The 19,407-nt window shown below is 41.1% G+C and overlaps 1 protein-coding gene across 4 annotated transcripts in view; it reads left to right on the top strand.

Moving 5' to 3' along the window:
• MNAT1 (MNAT1 component of CDK activating kinase) overlaps positions 1-19,407 on the top strand; it is a 117,653-nt gene that overhangs the window by 71,405 nt on the left and 26,841 nt on the right. For all 4 annotated transcript variants that reach the window (XM_086895562.1, XM_023927368.2, XM_023927369.2 and 1 more), the window contains one exon: positions 11,567-11,688. In XM_086895562.1, coding sequence (XP_086751688.1) covers positions 11,567-11,688 — 122 coding nt within the window. The remainder of the gene's footprint in view (positions 1-11,566; positions 11,689-19,407) is intronic.

Genomic DNA, 19,407 nt, shown 5'->3' with positions numbered 1-19,407 from the left:
TTGACTTGATAGCAAACAGTCACTGCAGCTCCCTACTTGTGCTAATACCCTGGAACAGACCAGTGCAGCTGCTGGAGTAGCTGGGCTGGGGGTTAGGTGAGTTGCTTTAGACTCTGGCAGGCTTTTGTTCCTTGTAGTAGTTCCTTGTAGTAGTTCCTCTTGGTCAGTGCTCCCTGTCCTGACAATAAATGCTTCAGCCAACACAGCAACGGCTGTGAACAGGAGATGTGGGAGAAAAAAGTTGATGAAGTGTCATGTTTTAACTGTGCCCTGAGATTAATGTGAAACTGAAGGAGAAAACATGGCTTTCTCAGACAACTACCATTGATAAAAGTTTATGTCCGGAGCTAGGGCCAAGTTATTTAGGCTGCTGGTGATTTAAAGGGTGATTTAAATTTGTTTGTTAAACCTTTTTTTGAAGCTTGCCATCTTTTGCTGAAAATATAATTTTCCAGAGAGTTATACATCTTAAACTTAATTTTCTTTTTCTTGTCAAACCTTGGACAATTGAAAACAAACCCCCAAAACCCCACCCTGGATTATTAAGCCAAATGTGCCGTGAAAGCTTCTTGAACAGCTTGCCTTGGCACGCTGAAATTAATGTGGTTATAGTCCAGCCATGGTGGTGGTGGGGAAAATAACCTTCCAAACTGTCAGCACTTGGGAAAGGAAACACAAAAACCTATTATTATTCATATGTAGTGTAGAGTTTCTGATTTGCTCCCATTGACTTGAGTGATACGGTATCAGTTACTGCGATGGCTGTAGCGCCGGGTTTGTGTTTCATGGAATGAAGTGGAGCAGCGATGCAGATGCACAGTAGCCCAGTGTGGCTGGATGGATGGCTTCCAGGTAGATGGACACTGGGGCTGGCCAGTTTAGGAGGCAGTTTGCTGTGATCAGCCAAAAAATCAGCTCTTGCTGGTGAGTCTGGAAGTGTTTGTGTGCGCTGAGTCAGTCTCTTTATATACCGGGGCGATTGTAGCGCTGATTAAGCTGGAAAGGCTTGGCAAATCCTCGTTGTGTGGGAAGCTCGAGTGCAAAAACTTGCCTAATTTTCTTTATTTAAATCAGTATCGTCCTGCTTGAGGCCTTTTGGAAAGCACATTTAAGTGAACGGTGTTTTAAGTTAACACTGTGTTCACAATAAAGGGCAGTTTCATTGGAAAAGGGTGTGCTTAGGGTTCCTTTCCACAGGCTTCTGCCGTGTTACATGTGGAGGGACTCAATTCTCCTGCATACACACATCATCTTTTGTGAAGTCTCTACTTGAAGGATTTAATATCTTAAAATTTCCTTTGTGATCAGCAATTCTTTGAACTTGCAAACAAGAAAGTACGGATAACTTCAAATATCCATTTGAAGTCTGATTCTGAGGAATGCTTATGTTGATTTTGACCTTAGAATGTGAAGTTTGATCTCTGTCTCAAAACTGCATTTTTCTAGCAGAAATGTAGATACAATCTAAACTTTTTTTAGGTAGCTTTACAGTGTGCTCTGTGTCTAGAAAACAGGGACTTTATTCCAGAGATCCTGGATATACAATCCATGGAAACCTATTTCTCTTCATAAGGCCCTAGATTCAGGAGCTGATCTCTAATCAGCAAAGCTCACTTGCATGTGCTTTTGTTCAGGAGACACCAATCTCTGGTGGTTTAGACTTGAATATAACATTTTTGGTAATTGTGAAGCTTCATAGACTAGAGAAGGGTGAAGGGTGGAAGCTGATTGAGATGATTTAGAGTTTTATATAAGCACATAAAGCTGTAAGTTGTCTTGTTGTGTTTGAGTTTGAAAAGCACTTTTTAACTACTTTGACATCTCGCTTTTATTCTCAAACATCTGCTTTAGATTGTTTGCCATAAAAGTGTAAGAATTAATCTTGCCCTCATTTTTGTTATTGCTACCAGAAACCAAACTATTTTTATTACTTCTTGTATAGGGATTTGGACCCTGAACTATTTTCAGAGTTTAGGAGGAAAGGAGTTTGTATTTTATTTTCTTTTCTTTCCCCCTCGTGCACCCTTTCCCCCTCCTCAAGCTTACAGGTAAAGTTAATTAAATAATAGTTTTTGAGTGCACAAAGATGTTCAGCATGGCTTATAAAGCTGTGTAGTAAGCTCTACTGTGCTTTATTTGGTCCAATACTAAAAATTTTAAAGGGATTCAAATGATCAGCTTATGTTGGTTTGTTTCTCAAGGCAGCAGCTGCCCTGAGCCAGGGTAAGCATTTGCATCATCTGTGGAGAGCCTGGTACATATTTTACTGATTGGAAATAATATGTGAAATTCAAAGAAATTAAGACCTTCCTATATGATTAGTCCTTTGATTAACAAATGTTTTTAATGCTTGTTCTTGGAGCTTCCTTTTCTCTGGGATTGCAGCTTGTTTGTGTTTCCCAAGCAGCAGCCAGTGGCCATGGCATGGGATGTCAGTGCAATCCCTGATCCCCAGCACGCTGCCTTTGAGCAGTGGCTTTCCACTGCTGGATATTAATAAATGTCAGGGCACTCTGCTGATGTGTCTTCTTCCAGTTCTTGTGCCAGAGCATACAGGAGTCTTCCCTTCTACAATGGAAGTGTTGTTTTTAAGGTGAAACTGTTGTAAGCCTATAGCAGGAAACACTCAGGCAGCCTCTCCAACTTGCTCGAAATGCGATGTTTGTGCTGCAGTTGCTTTCGCAGCAGTCTCCTCTTTCAGAATCCGTGGCAACACTTGTTTTTTTTTAAATTTGAATACAAGTGTTTTAGCAAAAGGGTTCATAGCAGAGCCAGTGAACAAGATAAAAGAGATGAGGCATCTCTTTATTTTTAGACAGATAAATACAGTTTTTCAGGGACTGAGTGAAATTGTCATGCGATTTTATTGCTTTTTGCTGTCAGCTTCTGTTTTCTCTGAGATTGTAGATTTTTCATGGCAGGAACCATTCCTTTTTCTTTGTGTTAAAGATGCCTTAGATATTTCTGGTTGTGTTTCAAGGAGTTAGGAAGCTGTAGCCACTGAAACCAGGGCAATGCAGCAGGCCACAGTAGTTCGTTCGTAGGAGGACTTTTTGCACCTCTCTCAGGATCAGGTAAGGCTTACAAATAGGCTTCTGAGTTCTGTGAAGTTCTGTGAATCCTGTCCAAAGGACAGGTAAAATTCAGGTGCCATGGGAAGTAAGTACACACAACTTGAAAAGCTGTCATGTGTCTGTGGTTCAGACTGAAGCATCGTTTTGTTATACCCACTTCAAACACAGATGGAAACTTGCATGGAAAGAAACTGAACCTCTCTGGAAGGACAAAATAGTAAATTTTGTGCAGATTAAAAATGCAGTTTCTTCTGCTCTAGGGAGTGGTTGTTTTTTTTTTTTTTTTTTTTTTTTGTTTAGTTTGAGAGAATTAATGTGCATTTTCAAAGCAGTGCCATGAAGTGTGTGTTATGTTTGCAGTGGGTTCCCTCCTGCCCTGGAATAGTTGGTTCACACTTACTTGTGTGCCCTGCATGGAAATGGAAAAAGGCTAGAAATAAACCACTTTTACTCTAAGTAATAATTTCTAAATACATTTATAACAGTTTTCAGTTTTCATTTAAAATGTTGTAATAAATACAGCCTACAAATACTGTGAAGGTGTATCACATACTGCTAATATCTGATACTTTCTTAGTTTTTTAACTTTTGGCTTCAGTTTTTCTAAATTCCTTCCTTTTATCTTTTTGCCTGTTTCTAATAATTCACCCTTCCTGTTTTTCTATTCTGTTCATGCTTTTCCTTTCATCTGCCTTTATTGTCCTTTTCTTAATATTTTATTCTTTTTTTTTTTTTGTCTCTGTTGCTATAAAAACTTCCTTGCTTTCTATTGCCAGACAATCATCAACCTTTAGCAGTCCCTCCTTAAAATCTAGCTATTCAAGGAATCTCACTTTATTTCTTCCCTTTATCAGACAGACATAATCCATACTGAATGTGATCTTCTGCATCTTTATCACCATTTATCTGGGTCTAGGCTGGATGCTGAGTAAAACAGGGAATATGGCTCTGACTTCCATACACACATGCACACAGAGTTTCTCATCTTCTACAGTCTGAGGTCAGCTTTCTGTTTGGCTTTGTTACTTTAAGCAGTGTTTCTTTTAAAATCATCCATCAGACTTTGCATTCCTCAAAAACAGTATTGTGGAGCTGTGGCTGTTTGGATGGGGGAAGCTGCTTTAGAGAATCCCAGGAAGGAGCAGATAGTGGAGTACAGTGATGTGTGGTTCTTTATTAGCTGCTGTTCTTCCAACACAGCAGCTGGTTTTTACAGTTTCCACTGTTCTCCAGGAAATCCTAGATAATTTTCTTGCATAATAGGGAGATCATATCAGTGTAACACACAGCTTTAGTTCAGCAAAGTAGGAGCACCATAGATTCACTTGTGCAGAGACTCAGACAGTTGTTGCTGGATGATGAGCGATGCTTTGTGCTCTGACCTCCACTGCTGTGTCTGTCCCTCTCTCAGTGTTCATGATACACAAAGTGGCATTTGTCATTTATTTCTACTTCATGCCCCTTGAAAAATTAGGTCTTTAATGTGTGTATTTAAAACAATGTTATATTAAAGCCTTAAATCCTGTAATTAGACTGCCTATTGTTGATAGTTGATACTGTGCTTTGTTGATAGCCAAACCAAAATGACCAAGGCTCCAGAAGTCTGATGGAAGAGATGCAACTAAAGTTTGTTCAGTTCTCTTTAGTGCTGTATTACCAACATAGCACACTGAGGACTGGTAAAACAAACTGAACAGACCATGAACTTTAGGTCACCTGTATAATTAAACATTTCTCTGAAAATGGGAAGAACTCTGAGAAGGGCTATGTAGAGCCCTGTAAAAGTCGCTGTAGGAAAAAAAAAATACATGAGCTGATAGTGAGGGTTTGCAAATGCAGCTGGCATTCCCAGGGTGTCCAAGTGGCCCCCAGCTCATGGCATGGCTCTTCAGTCCAGCTGAAGGTGGCCAGATAGGCACCAAGTGCAGGGTGGAAGCCCTGGGGACAGAGCAAAAGGAGCAGAAGCAATTGAGCCATGCACAGAACTAATTTCTTAGGAGCTGAGATAGTTGGGAGCAAAATTGAAAAAAGAGTTCTGAAAACCAGGAGTGTGACCCGTGGGCTTGTTAGTGACATGAAAATGATGTTGTGTTTTAGTTCTTTATTCCCCAGAATAATGCTGTCTTGTGTACTGGGCTATCCTTTAAACCGTGGTGGGGATTTTGAGGAAAGCTTGGCAGATCCTGCCAGAACTCCGGGGTCTCCGCTGAAAACAAGAGAGTGACTTGTTGCAGCAAACATGCAGACTATCCCCTGAATCCTGCCTGGGCTGCAGCAGGCAGTGCTGGAGAGGACAGCCCCAAGCAGGCTCTGAGCTCCATGGGCATGAGGAAAGGGCACCGGGCTTTTCTGTGAAGAGAGCAGGCACTAAATCCTGCTCTGGCTCTCACCCAGCAGAATTGTATTTCAGCTTGTTAGATGGACACAGGCTTTCTTCTGGGAGATTAGAGAAATGGGGCTTTTTGGCAGGAGCTTAAAGATAAGTCTGGTCAGGTAATTACTTATGTCAGAAAGTTGTAAAGGAAAATTTTGGAGGAAAGTAGAACTAATGGTGTGATTTAACCCATGTTATTCCATGGTTAATTTCTCAGGTACCTGTTTGTGGAACAAATCACATATATCTGACTGTCTTTGTTAATAGCTTCTTCAGTGCTGTTGATCTCCTGCCTTACTTCTGCCATTCCTAAAGAAAGCACATCTTTTAAATCTGTTTCGGTATTTGAAAATCAAAGTTACTGTGGAGGGGAAAAAAAAAGGTCTAAATTTAGGGAGATTGTTATTAGGCATCTGAAATCATCTACCACACAGAGAAGGGGGGGTGATAATCATGTGTCTCTGATCTTGCCATTTGTGGTCAGATTTTGGTTTTGAGATCAACAGAAAATCTTAATGTTGGTTCTGTAGCTTTCTGTCAGATCATATGTTCTTTCAGTTTCGCTTCTGAGATATCCTCATAATCTTTTACTTTTCATAATCAAGTAAATAAATTAAATTTGTTGTTGTTTTTTCAAGAGCAGAGAGAGAACAGTTGATATTTAAGTCTTTGAAAAAGCTTCACTGGCACAGGAATTTTAGACCAATGAATAGAATTATGCATTTTAGTTTGACATACTTTGTGTTTATTTTAAAAGACTGTGGAAGACAGAGAGTGTAAAGGTTAAAATAATATTAACTAAGCCCTCCAAATCTATCAGTTTCATTCTCCTTTTCCTGAGTATTACTGTAGTCAAAATAGTTAACCAGAATCAGAAAGCCACATTAGCATTGCTGACGTGGATTTGTCAATAGTGAATTGAAAGGGTGGAAATTGGAGGGGGAGAAAAAACCCACAACAACCCAGCTTGTGGCTCACACCACATTGCCAAAGATATTTGCATTGATATCTGTAAGAAATTGTGTTAACCTGAATTGTTACGAGTTTAACAGTAAAATAATTTCCTAAGAGTGCTTATACTGAAAAATTAATGGAATTTATAGTTTTGTTTTGATGTTCACTTGAAAGCATTTGGGTAATTGCACGCTCAGATGATGGTGTGTTTAAAAGGGGCTTTGTTAACCTCTCTGTCCTGCCATGTACAATGGAAGCAGTGCTGGGGATGTGTTTTAGCAGCATCATGTCCTGGCATCCCACAGCCATTGGTTCCTCCTTGTCTCCTTTCACCAGGTTCAGGAGAGTGAGCTGACAGTGAAAAGGGTTAAATAAAAATAACACTGCTGCAAACTGACTTAATGAGACTTAGTGTGAATGTCACTATTTCTGTTCTCTGACGTGTGCTGTGGAAGTGGGGTGATAGCAGAGCTCAGTAAGTTCCTAAGAAGAGAGAAATTAAAAAAGCAAAAAGATTGGCTCCAGCAGCTAGTCCAGCTGCTGCTAGTACAGAAACTTGCCTTGTCTGGACAAGTTTTACTGACCCCAGTCTCTGGCTTCTGTCTCTTGCCTGGAGATGTTTTTGTGGCATAGCTGTTCCTCCTCTTTCCCCTACTAGTGCATTTTTGGTGTCAGTCTCCTTTCTCCTCCTTCTCAGCTCTTGAAAGATTTCTGGGAAGGCTGTCAGTTGTTTCTTTCTGCTCCCGAGGGAAGGAGGTGAAGGAAGGCAGTGTCATTTTGGACACAGGTATAGGGAGAAGAGGGCAGGACGGGAAGAAGTGTGAACACTGCAACTTGGGCTGCTATTTCTGTACTCTGTGCTAAAATAACCTCTTTCTGCTAGCAGGCAAATACTGATGTACCTGGCATCTGCCAAGACTCACTCCCCAAACCTGTGTGAAAGGTGCACTGATACACTAGAATTTTGATGTTCTAATAGCCATGATTGTTCCTGAAAGAGTGTTGTTTTTGTTTAAAGTAAGCTCCTTGTTACTGCAAGGGCAGTTCTTTGTGTGTAATCCACGGCTTTTCTTTTATCAATGCCATGTTGTATCACAATCTGAAACCAAAACTGGCCACTGCTTTTGTTTCTTTTTCAGCTGAGAGCTGTCTCAAACAGTCTATCAGCCAGTCAGTTTTACTTCTAATACAAAGACATTATTCAACCTCCCTCCCAATTTAATCCTGTGTGTCTCTCATCTGAACCCATACAGCACATGAATAGAATGTCAGTTGCTCACAAATCCATTGCTGTGCAGGCTTTTATATAAACAAAGTCCTAAGGATAAGCAAATGCCTTCCTCCTAATTAGCAGCATGTTTTGTGGTTCCATACATTCCAATATGTAATAGACTGCTCCGGTGCCTAAAATAATCCCAGGGAAAACACTCGTATGCCGCGAAGATTGGGGCGGGAGGGAGAGGAGGCAGGAAAAAGTGTTGTCTGTGTTCTTGGAAGCCTTTTCTGTCTTCATTTGGATACTGTCAGCTTCTTTTACACAAACATTACAGTATCCAAGGGGAATTAGAAATACTTACCCATGACCACATCAGATTTTAGGTTTGTCAGGAGAAAGCAATGCAGAAGCAGAGCCTTGGCCCCACTGCTTTCATTTTGGTTTCAGCATGCTGATAAATGCTTTCTAATGCTGGAAAGAGGTAAGGCTGACTGTCTAGGTGGAATACAGGAAATTTAAAAGTCTTACCTCATTGATTAGAAATGGGTTTTGGATCTGTAAAAGTGCTGTGTAAGTCCAAAGTAACAGTTATTGTCTGTTGTGGTGTCTCTAAAGTCACACAGCAGCTTCTCTTTTATTACCAGTCTGTTATGAAGTGGTTAGGGACCACTTGGGACAGAGAGACAAAAGTGGGATGCTTCTGGTCAAATGGCTTTTAACTGAGATAATAGTGGTCAAATTGAACCTTTTAACTTCAACAAGGTTTTTTTTGTGAGTCAGCTTATCCCAACAGCAGTGGAAATAGGAAAGGCAATGGTTTTGGTTTGCATCCCAGCCTTTTGCACCAGTCTGGGCCATACCCAGTTGTGGGACCTCACTAACCTGTGCAGGGCTAAACAGTTTGAAAGTCTGTAAGCTCAAGAGCCTAAAGGCCAGACAGCCATAGGGCAGGAACAGCAGCTGATCATGGGGCTTTTTACCCATTGCTAAGTGGAATGTAATCCATGTTGCCAAAGCCTGTCAGCTAAAGTTGTGATTTTGGGAAATGAAAACAAATGAGCTGTCTCATACAGCTGCATAATCTCCTTGAGGTGCAGATCTGCCGGCTGCACACAAACCAGTGCAGTTGTTTTGCCATGCAAAAGTACATCCTGGTTCCTAATACTTGCACCTTGGCCCGTGAGGGAGATGAGGACATAGGAGAGAGTCAATCTGATGAACCAGAAATGAGCTGCCACTATTTAATGGTGAAGGTAATTAACTATTGCAACAACTTACCTAGGGGATGTGCCTGTACCTCTGTGATCTGAAATAAGTCTAGATTGGATGCCTTTCAAAAAAAGGTATTTTGGCTAAACTGCCAGTCCTTTGGCTTCATACAGGAACATAGAATGTCCTGGTCTGTGCTGGACATGATGTCAGACCAGCTCAAGGGTGGACAGTTTCTATAATGCAGCTCCTCTTCTGACTTTCTGCTGCTCTCCAGGACACCACAGTGAGTTGGTGACACAATTCTACACAGAAAGGTCTTTCCCCATGACCTGTGTACCCTCCCATACCCCTGGGGTGCTCTCCAGTCAGCCTTCCCACCATTCATGGGCAGCTCCCGTACAGTTCCTGCTCGGTCATCTTAGAGATAATGACCATCGTGATCCCCTATGACCTCAGGCACCTTGGGAACCCCACAAAGAGGGGAAGACATATGAAACATTTTCAACCTGTCCTCCCAGGAGCTTCCAGAGGTGGACATCTGTAGCAAGATAGATGGTTGTGGGTAGGGAGGGCAGTGATGAGCCCAGTCCATGTGTCAGGAGCCTTCCCGTGTCTCTTGGCCAATGCTGGCAGAAGTCACTCTCATTAACAAAGTGTCAGGAAGGCACCAGTGGCATCTCTGCTGACACTGAGCAGCTGTTCTGGTGGTGTCCCCAAGGGATGGGGCGCCTGCAATCTGAGATTCTCCCTTTTTCTGCACAGAGCTAATTTCCCAAAGTATTTACCATGGTTTTGATCTTTCCCCAAAACTGAAATTTCTTTTCTATGGCTGGAACAAAATTTGGATTTGGAGAGAGTGAGACTCTTCACTCACCAGATGAGGTTGTACTCATGTAAAACATTGTTATGACTTTCCATTTGATTTGGTTAGAGACAAAGATGTTGCTAAAAATTCAAATCTGGGAGTCTTATTTAAGCATTAACCTCTTGCAATGGGTGTAAGAGGCCCACATAAACGTAGCTACAAAATATTATATTTTAATTAACTTGAGTAGATTGTAATTTGACAACTTCTAGGAAAATAGAAATCCCTGCTTTTATGTCCTAAAATATTATAAAGTGTGATTAAAGCTGAATTTTTAATCCTCCTTTTCCTACGTTATTTAAAATGTGTAGTAGCCTTCTTTTAATGTTGCAGCAATAGTTTGTAGCCCTGAAATAAATGTGCTGACCATGAGAGTTGGAGTGGTGCATGGCTAACTGGAGAACTTCCTTCACATCTCATCTCCAGGACACTGTCCCCATACCAGTGTCAGCAGCAGCCTCTCCAGTCCCCCAGGTGGTGCAGAAAAAGCCTAAAACTCTGTTTTCATCACACACACAGGGCTGTTTCAATGGAAAACTTGAGCCGCTGATATTTCCATAGGGATCGGCTTAGATCCACGATAACACTTCTCAAGGACTTACGTCTTCAGTTTTCTTAGCTATTTTCTGCAACTCCCTAAACAAAAATATCTCTGCTCCAAATTCAGAAAGGTCACTGTCTTCAACCACAAATTTAATTAACAGCTTTCCCCTTCTACAGACTTTTTCATTCCCCTCTTTAGTTAATTTTAACCCAGTGTCCCACATTAGGAGCCTGTATTTTCCACTTGAGGGAGTAGATGCTCGAAGGAGCGGCCCCAGGGAAGCTCAGCAAGTGATCACCAGTGGGACCCAGGGTTATACACAGCATTACACCGTGGAAAGCTTCCCATCTCCTGTTTCAGACAAAATGTCTACAAAAACAATACTACTACTTTGCTAAATTCCTGCATTCTGCAGATGGGAAGCTCAATTTCTACAGGGAAAGCCAGGCTGTTTTGGGGCAGCTCACGGCGCTCTGTCTTTTTGCTGCTGCTGCTAATTTTTGTGAGCACCATAGAATACAGTAGAAAATTGAAACTGTGTGAAAGATCAACAAATCAGTGTAGAATGTCATGCAGCAACATCTGTTAACTTTGGCTCTATCTCATATCCTCCTGACCCCCTCCTTCCCAGCCACAAGTCTCCTGTTTTGTGAGAGCTCCGAGTGATAGGGACTTGGAGGGGAGGGATGTGGAAATGTCTCGCTGCTTCTCAGTGGTCTGAAGGGCTTGCAAAAGTACCATCTGGAGTGAAAGCTTAATGTTTGTGTCTTTCTGTATTTTTAGTTATGAAACAAATGGGAATTTGCTGAATGAATTAATTGTATTGCTCTGCAAAAGTCTATCTTGAGAGCCATTATATATGGGAGCTTACAGAGCCTGTGGAGAGAAAGGAAAGTGGCTTCCCTTTCTAATTAGGGCTTTCAGGAAATCATTGATTACAGAATCAAGTAGGGTTGTTCAGAGACATTTGTTTGATAGTACTTCAGATAAATGAAATTAGTGTTTAATAATAATTTTGCTAGTGACACTGGAAGCAGCTGTACTCTCTAATGGTAAACTTGCCCTGAATAAAGCTTCTCCCCTTCCTTCTTCTCCAAACAATTACAGCTGATGAAACATCACTTCCAATCTGTAGGTTCCAGTAAAAAAATGTAAATCATGAAGTGAGGGATGCAGTGAACAGTATGTTCTTAGTGGGAAGATGTTTGCCTGGACCAAGTTAATTCTTGTTCTTATATTGCATATAAAAAAAGTCAAAACAAAACCTTGACCCATATGCCTTATGTAGAAATATTTAATTTTTTTTTTTTTCTCTTTTTCTCAACAGGGTCAGCATATTTCATTAGCTCCTATTCAGAAGTTAGAGGAAACTTTGTATGAATATCAGCCTCTGCAAGTGGAGACATATGGACCACAAGTTCCGGAGCCTGAAATGTTGGGAAGGCTGGGGTAAGTAAATAAGCACATTTTAATTCCCATTTCCTGGCATTATAGCTGGTATTGTTACCATCTTCAGATTGCCAGGGATTTTTTTTTTATTTTTATTTTTTATTTTAGGGATTTTAACGAAATATTAGACTTCCTGCCCAACCAACATTTTGTTTGGGTGGATAAGCTGAAATTTTTGGTCCTCTTGCCTTTATAGATCTATTGAGAGCTGGACTGGATTGCATTAGTGTTTTTAAGGTTGTCCTTGGCAGTCATAGTGAAGTAGCTGTTCATTTTCAGTTGCACGGTATTAAAAAATAAATAAATAAAAATCTGGGGCTTAATTTACCCAGCTGTAAGCCAGTAAAAATATTAAAGTTGGGCTGTTTGCCATGGAAAAGGGTAGATTTACTTGTCGACTGCTGTCTACAGGCAAACTGTGTTTGTGAGAAATGAAGCACAGAGCTTAACTTTGTCAAAAAATATAATGCAGGGTTGGTCCAGCAGCTTGGCGGCATCGTGGTGTGCAGCCAGGTTTGGAGGGGAGCTTGGGAGCCTTCTGTGCCTGGGAAAGGGAAGTTAGGAAGTCCAAAAGTGATGTGTCTGCTCTCTAGAGATGTGTTTGTAGCTTAAATACCACCTGGAAACTGTAGTTACTGGAGGAGTGTCACTCAGCTCATCATGGCCTGACCCTCAAGGTCATCAGCACTTCCAGTGCCTGGAAAACTGTGTGGCAGAATGAATGTGCAGGCTGGCAAGGCAAGAAAGAGTTTAAAAAATAACAGTTTATGTTTGGCTGTGCAATCTGGGAAAACTGAAGCCACAAAGTGCTGAAGAAAGTTGAGGCCATTTAGCGTGCAGTTTCAGAGACCACTGAAATCCAAACAGGAATCCCATCCAGTTCACTGGCATGGGAGAAGTTGTCTCTCATCCAGGAAATGACAGAGGTAGGTAGATTTAGTAAGGTAAATAAGCAACCTAATGGTGCTTCAGAAAACTGAAGGCTGTCTGGAATTGAGGCTGTCTCCATTTTTACTGTTTCTGTGTTCTCCTGATCGGGTATCAAGCTTCTGTGACCAAGTATTAATTAGGAGTTTAAACTTGGGCAGAGCCTGCTTCAGCCTTCACCACCTGTTTGGATGGAGCACAGCTGTGAGGGACCTCCAGTGTGAGGGGGGCTTGGAGGCCCCCTCAGCCTCGTCACAAACAAGAAAAAGATGGCTTGTGCAGGGAGGATTCCCTTTGCCCAATGAGTGCTGGTGTCCAAATCCATCAGGAGCACTGTCACCATGTCCATTGCATGCAGTGGCACTGGCTCTGAGGCAGCCCAACACTGCAGAACAAAACCCTTTAAACCCTGCAGTTATGTTACAGCATCCACGTGGGAGTGGATTCAGAGCAGGGTTTGCTAACAATGCCTGGTTTTTCCTTGGAGACACATTTAAATGTGCCATTTTCCTCCTGTGAGCAGGAATGGCCGGGCTTGTTGGGCTTGGCTCTGGAGGTGCTGCAGGAGCTGAGGGCTGAGGGGTGGCTGTGGCAGCAAGGGGAGCTCACGGCTGGCTGGGTGGGTTGGTGGTGCCCACCAGAAGAGAGTTCTTCTGAGTCCCGAGGCTGTTTGCCATTCCAAAACAAATACATCCATGCTGTGGCTTCCCAGCCAGTACAGCTCTAACCCTATTCCATGGGGTGTCTGAAATACCTTAAACCGTGCAGGGCTGTTGCTTTATATATTTGTGTTTCTGTGTTTATATGAACTCATGCGCATTTCCTGTTGATGATGAATGCTTAACTAATGTGCCTCTGTCCCTGCTTTGGGGCTCTTCAGGCAGCTGCATACAGCTGCCTGGCTCAGGCAGAAGAGCTGGGCACAATGTAAACCTCTCCAGCTAAAGATTTTTAGTTTCCTGTTCATTTGCACTTATTAAAGGCCAGGCTGGATGGGGGCTTTGAGCCACCTGGCCTAGTGGGTGGCATCCCTACCCATGGCAGGGGGGGTTGGAACTACATGGTCTTTAAGGTCCCTTCTAACCCAAACCATTCTATGATTCTGAATATATTTAGTTGTTTTATTTTTTTTTAATTTTAGTTTCTCCCTCTTTTCATTCTCCTATTAATAACTTTGTAGCCTGGTATTTATTGCTTCTAAATAATTCCCTGAAATGTGCAGGCTGTTGTCTGAGTTTCTGGAGCCAGAACTATTGCAAAGACAATGGTCAACCTGATGGCTTTGAATTCACTTCAGGCAGCATAATTTTTTGACCTTTTTTTCTTAAAGATATGGTTTTTATATCTTCAAAACACTGAGTAGAAAGAGTTTTTTGAATATTCCTTAACCTCCTGATTTCTGCAAGATGTGTTTTGGGTTTCAGCATTTTTTTCTTTTTCTTTGTGAGTTGCTGTAATGAAGGACACAGCTGGCAAGAAGGTTTTAGCAAAGAGCAAGAAAAAGGATGAATAGTTAGGGGTCATGTAGAACATTTGTAAGGAATCTTTTATAATTGAAAAAAATGCTTTTTAAGATGACTTGTATTATTTGCTTATTAGGCTTTTCAAAAAACTTCATGAGCAGACCATAAACTTGATTTTGCATTTTTCCACTGCTGTTCTGTGTGGAGTTTGCATATTTTGCAAAACAGGAAATTTATGTTCAAATTGTTCTTACCGATTTGTTTTCAGTTTCCCCTGGGGATGTAAATTTTCTTATTTTTTCTTAAGTCCTGCAGAAAAGCATTAACATCCTTATGCATTTTTTGTTGGGGTGTTGGAAATCTGAGAATAACAAAGATTTAGATGATTTTTTTTTTTTTTTTGCCAACACAAATGTTTGATATAATGTGTAAGGGTTTGTATTTAGCCCCCCATGAAGGTCACTTTGGTGGTTCAGACTCGAGGACCAGCTCACGCCTGTCTCAGCTGTCAGATGGAAACGTGACTTGGAAAAGGGGAGAGGATGTGTGAGAGCATCTCCCAAACATGTGGTGCTGCCATTGGAGGAAAATGGGGTTTTGGATGACTGGAACATGCCCATCCTGGGGGGCAGCTTCTGCAGCTGCCTGTCCCTCCCCGATGACAAACAGCCCTGGGTCTGTGTGGCGTTGTCACTGCTCTCAGATACCAAATTGCTCAGGGACATGGGATGGGAAATGGTTTCTGCACAGAGCTGAGAGCAACCTATTGATGTGTTTGGAGAGAGATCCCTGCCTTATCAAGGGCTCTACTGGCACTTCTGCTGTCACCACAAACTCTTTGTTTGGACTGAAATGGGAAGTGTCACCTTTTGGTTCAAATTGGTGCAAATCTGTTGAGTTGCCGTTTGTGTGGCTGCAAGAGAACATGAGGAGCACCTGGATGCTCGGGCACTTGCTGCCAGTTTTTGGACCTTTTCTTAGATGAGCAAAAAAGGCTTGTCTCTCTTAATTTTATTTTTTTTTTCTTCCTAATGTTTTAGCTGAGCATGCTGAATTTGTGTGGTTGGAGGTCTGCATTTTTCTTGCTGGAAAACAAAAGAAATGAAAAATATAACAAACTGACATGCCAAGCAGAGAAAGAATAACCCAGGATGGGGATGGAAAGTAGTTGCTTTAAAAATGTATGTTTGATATGTAGTTTTGATTCTAAAGGAAAAACAAAACAAAAAAAGCCCCTGAGGATCTAAATGATGTTTTTTTTGGAGGTCCTGAAGAATGTAAAGACATTCCTGGCAGTAATTGTAAGTCTGTCTAACAGGAGTGGCCACACAGCGGCCACCAAGTTTTACAGCTGTGAAGAGCCATACACAAGCTACTTAAAATCAGACTATAAATTGAAAATCTGCTTATGTGATTAGCATTTTGGGTAAAGATACGCAAGCTTCATGACTCAAGGTTTAGAAACAGTCTCTTGTAATCCAAAGTGGATCATACTCAATACAATGCCAGTTGTATCCTCATTATTCTCATAAAATGGAGGTAATTTACAAGTCAGGTGAAAAATTTTTCTTTGCAGCAGACCTTGTAATCAAGTCAAGCCTGGGCTGCTTAAAATAAAATTTGTTTGTCTACTTAGCTTTGGGGACATACAACCTGAATATATATATATATATATATATATATATATATATGTTTGTATGTGTATAAAAAATCAGTTTTGCTCCAAAAATCTTTTCTCTAGGGAAAACTGTGACTTCCCTTTGATCTATCAACTTGTTTTCATGTAAAAGCTCATTGTTAGGAGCACCCTGATAAATGTTTTGTTTAAATAAGATGCAGAAAATGAAGCTCAGTAGTGAACAGTACTCTAATGAGGATAGGTAATATACTTGGATAAATTAAAAGGTAAATCTTAACAGAATGTCATTTTAAGAGTTGAGGGGCTAAGTAGTGAAGCAGAGTGGGAATGTTGTGAAAATCTGTACATACAATGAACATGTTTTAGCCCACTGCTTTTTTTTTATGAACAACTGAATTGATTCATTCCTTTTTTCCTAGTGTAGGACAGCTCAGGCATTTTAAATTTCGCATTAAGACGAGGTTGGGTTTCATATCTGTTAGAAGCTTTGTTAGTGTTTAATTTTTAACCTTCACTTCAAGTGGAAAATTTCTGCATATTTCTTTGTTGTACAGTGTTGTAGTGTAATTTGAAACACATGTAGAGTTCTGGCACTTAATCTAGAAATGACTAGTGTAACTTCTTTGCTGTCAGTCATTGCAATTTTTTTTTTTAAAGTGAGGCAATAGTCAGGATGGTCTCCAAACTATTCTTACAGCATAGCTGAGCTGGTCTTTGGCTGGATTAGCTTCTGCTAGAACCCTGTCAGTGTCTGTGTAGGGTTTGAGGCAGTGAAATAACTGAGAATTGATTTTGAATGGGTGACAGGACCACTGGGCTTTAAAAGTCATAGCAGGTGATTTTTCACATCTGCTCTGTCACTGGGGTATGCAGATATTTCTTGAATCTTGGAAAAGGAGAAAAGCCACAAATGAAGGGCTGATTTGATCTGCTTTGGCCTATTGGTTTTGAATACTGAATTCATTCTGCTCCTTTTAATGGAATCTAGTCTCTCAATAAGCTCAGTAGTCAGAGTCAAAAGATTGACTAAGAGCAAGGGAAGCTTGTCTTGCTTTGGAGGGCACATAGAGGGTTGCACTCCTTGCAGGAATTCTCTTGGCTACCAAGGCATATGGTCTGAATTTCCCAGAGTCTCCTGTTGCAGGGCCTGATGCTCAGTAGAGATTTCTGTCTGCTGCAAAGCGTTTTGCATTGGATATCTAATGAATGAGAATTGGCAGGTAAGGAGTGATTATTGCTTTAAAGACTCAGCTACGTTTCCATACAGCCTTTTATTTTTTATTCATTTGATCATGAATAATTGAATAAAAACCCGTGGGTGGCAAAACAAGTACTGTGTGGGTGTCCTTTTTCGGAATCGTGAATATGGCTAAGTGTTCTGTGTCAGTGCAGGAGGCAACAGGGCAACAGAACTGCCTGTAAACCATCTTAACCTGGTTTGATACAGAAACTGTCTGGTATTGCTGTAGACTTCCCCAGAAATCCTACAGCCTTCATTTGAGGATTTTGGAAGGACGCAAATTTAATATAGGGGAGGTAGATTAGCACCAATTTTTCCAGCTGAATGAAAATCAAGGAGTGCAGCCTTCAGTAAGTCTGAAATCTTACTGTTTAAGGAATCAGCTTTCTGGCAAAACAGTCTATGAGCATTTCAAACGACACCCCGCAGAATATGGTGTTTTGCATGGAGCTCTTCTGTCAAGGTCATTAGCAATTGAATATATTAAAAGTGGACTGCTTATGAAATGGAGAGTTTTACTTCCTGCCCGCCCACCTGCGGGTATAGTGTGGGTTCTGTAACTGTAAAAGGTCTCAGGAGGGTTATAAAAGCAGAGAATATGGAAAATATATAAAGAAACAAAGAAGGAAGCCTGCATATACCACGCAGTTTCTTATACGTAAAGCTGGCTGTAGCTGTGTGTGTACCACTAAATTGACCTCAAAAGCTGGCCCTGACAGCAGAATGTCCATGGTGATTGTTTTTGTTGGCGTTTGGCTTCAAAATTAACTCATCGATCTAACACGAGTCTCTGTGCTCGGAATACCGGTCTGGTGATGTTTTTTTACTTTTTCATGCAATCATGGAAAAAATATGTTTCTGCTCGAAGCAGTTGTCAAACAAGCTTCTTTCATCGACAATCAGACACAGGGCAGCTGAGTAAGGCTGTTTAGTCTAGAATAAATACTCGTGAGATTACAAGGTCGCTGTAGGAAATGTAATTATACCATTTATTCCAGAATAGTCTTTCTGTAGTGTGGGCTTGCCGAACACTGAATCATACATTTATTAAAATACTTACAATATGAAGAGGAAAAAAAAAAAAATCAGAGCCTTAATGCAGTTTGTCTGCAAACTGCTGTGGGAGCAAGCAGTAAATATTTAAAATTGCTTCAAAAAATCAGGATGGTAACATTTGCTTTATTATTGAGAATTTGTAGGAGGCAAACCCTGAGTTGTCACTGCAGGTGTGGAGGCAGTGCTGCTAAGTGGGCAGCTGAAAGGTGTCAGGCAAAGCTGTCTGCTGATGGATTATAATGTGTCAGGAGGCATCCAGCAATTGTGTGGGCCAAATGTCCTATTTTCTGTGCTCTTTGTATCTCAGCAAATCAAAGCCTTGTTACTACCAGCCACTTAAAAAGACCTGATTGTCTGTGGCAGTTCTTATCATTTACTGAAAGCCCTTCTTTGCTTTCATCCTTCCCTCCATCCTCTGCATTGCTATTGCTGCTGATGTCTGGTTCTCTTGTGACCTTGTATGTCCACAGGCTTTCCTCCTTAGGTGCTGGATTTTGGTAGAAGTTTTAGGACTTCTGTTGCATCTCTGAAATTACATGGTGAATTTGAGATCAGTGGTTTTTGTGCTCAATATTTTGCTTTTCTTTCCATTTTTCCTCCCTTGCTTCTCCTGCACTCCATCATGTTGTCCTTTTTGAGTATTTCTCTGGCTCCTCAGCCAGATGGATAATTGCACTGGGAATCGTGTGGTTGCCACAAGAAAAACAATATGTTTTGCACATGCAGGAGACATCTGTCCTGATGATCTCTCACTTCAATAACAGCAGGGCCTCAGTTTTTGTAGTTCTTCCTGGGACAGAGCCCCGAGATGCTTTCTTTAAGCCCAGTGTTAGGGTACAGAGGCAGGAATACAGCCATGGGGAGCAAAGTCTGCCTGGTGGAGCGTGTGGGAGCTCATGGAAGCCCATTACTGAGCTCCTCCTCCTCATCAAAATCTGGGCATTGCTCCTGCTCTCTGCTTGGCTGTCAGGAGAGGTGGCACAACAAGGACTTGCTCATGGCAGTCTAAGAAAACCCTGGCATTTTCTCCTGAAGGGTCTGTTTGGATATAGTAATCTTAAACTATTTAGTCTCAGATATAGTTGAAATAGGTGATAAGCATCCTATTTGAATTTCCCTTCTGAAGCATTTGTAAAAATTCATTGCAATAAAAATTCAGAAAGGATGTGTGGAAAGAGGGAAAGAGAGGCTTCCTAAGCCCTTCAACACTGTTGTTTTAATTACACCAAATGAAAATATTTAGCCAGAGACAGCCATTAAAATAGACCCATAAAGAGGAAAAGAAAGCCAGAAATGATGCATCATCTTGACTCTGACACCAATAAATACAGTTGTAAAGCAGCATTCTGAATGAAAATTTAGTTCAGGTATCAAATGGCAGAAAAGATGAGTTA

The sequence above is a fragment of the Cyanistes caeruleus genome, chromosome 6 (genome assembly GCF_971803275.1).
Source record: "Cyanistes caeruleus chromosome 6, bCyaCae1.hap1.1, whole genome shotgun sequence".
NCBI lineage: Eukaryota > Metazoa > Chordata > Aves > Passeriformes > Paridae > Cyanistes > Cyanistes caeruleus.
The sequence above is the reverse complement of the archived record's forward strand: the minus strand, read 5'-3'. Positions and strand labels throughout refer to the sequence as shown.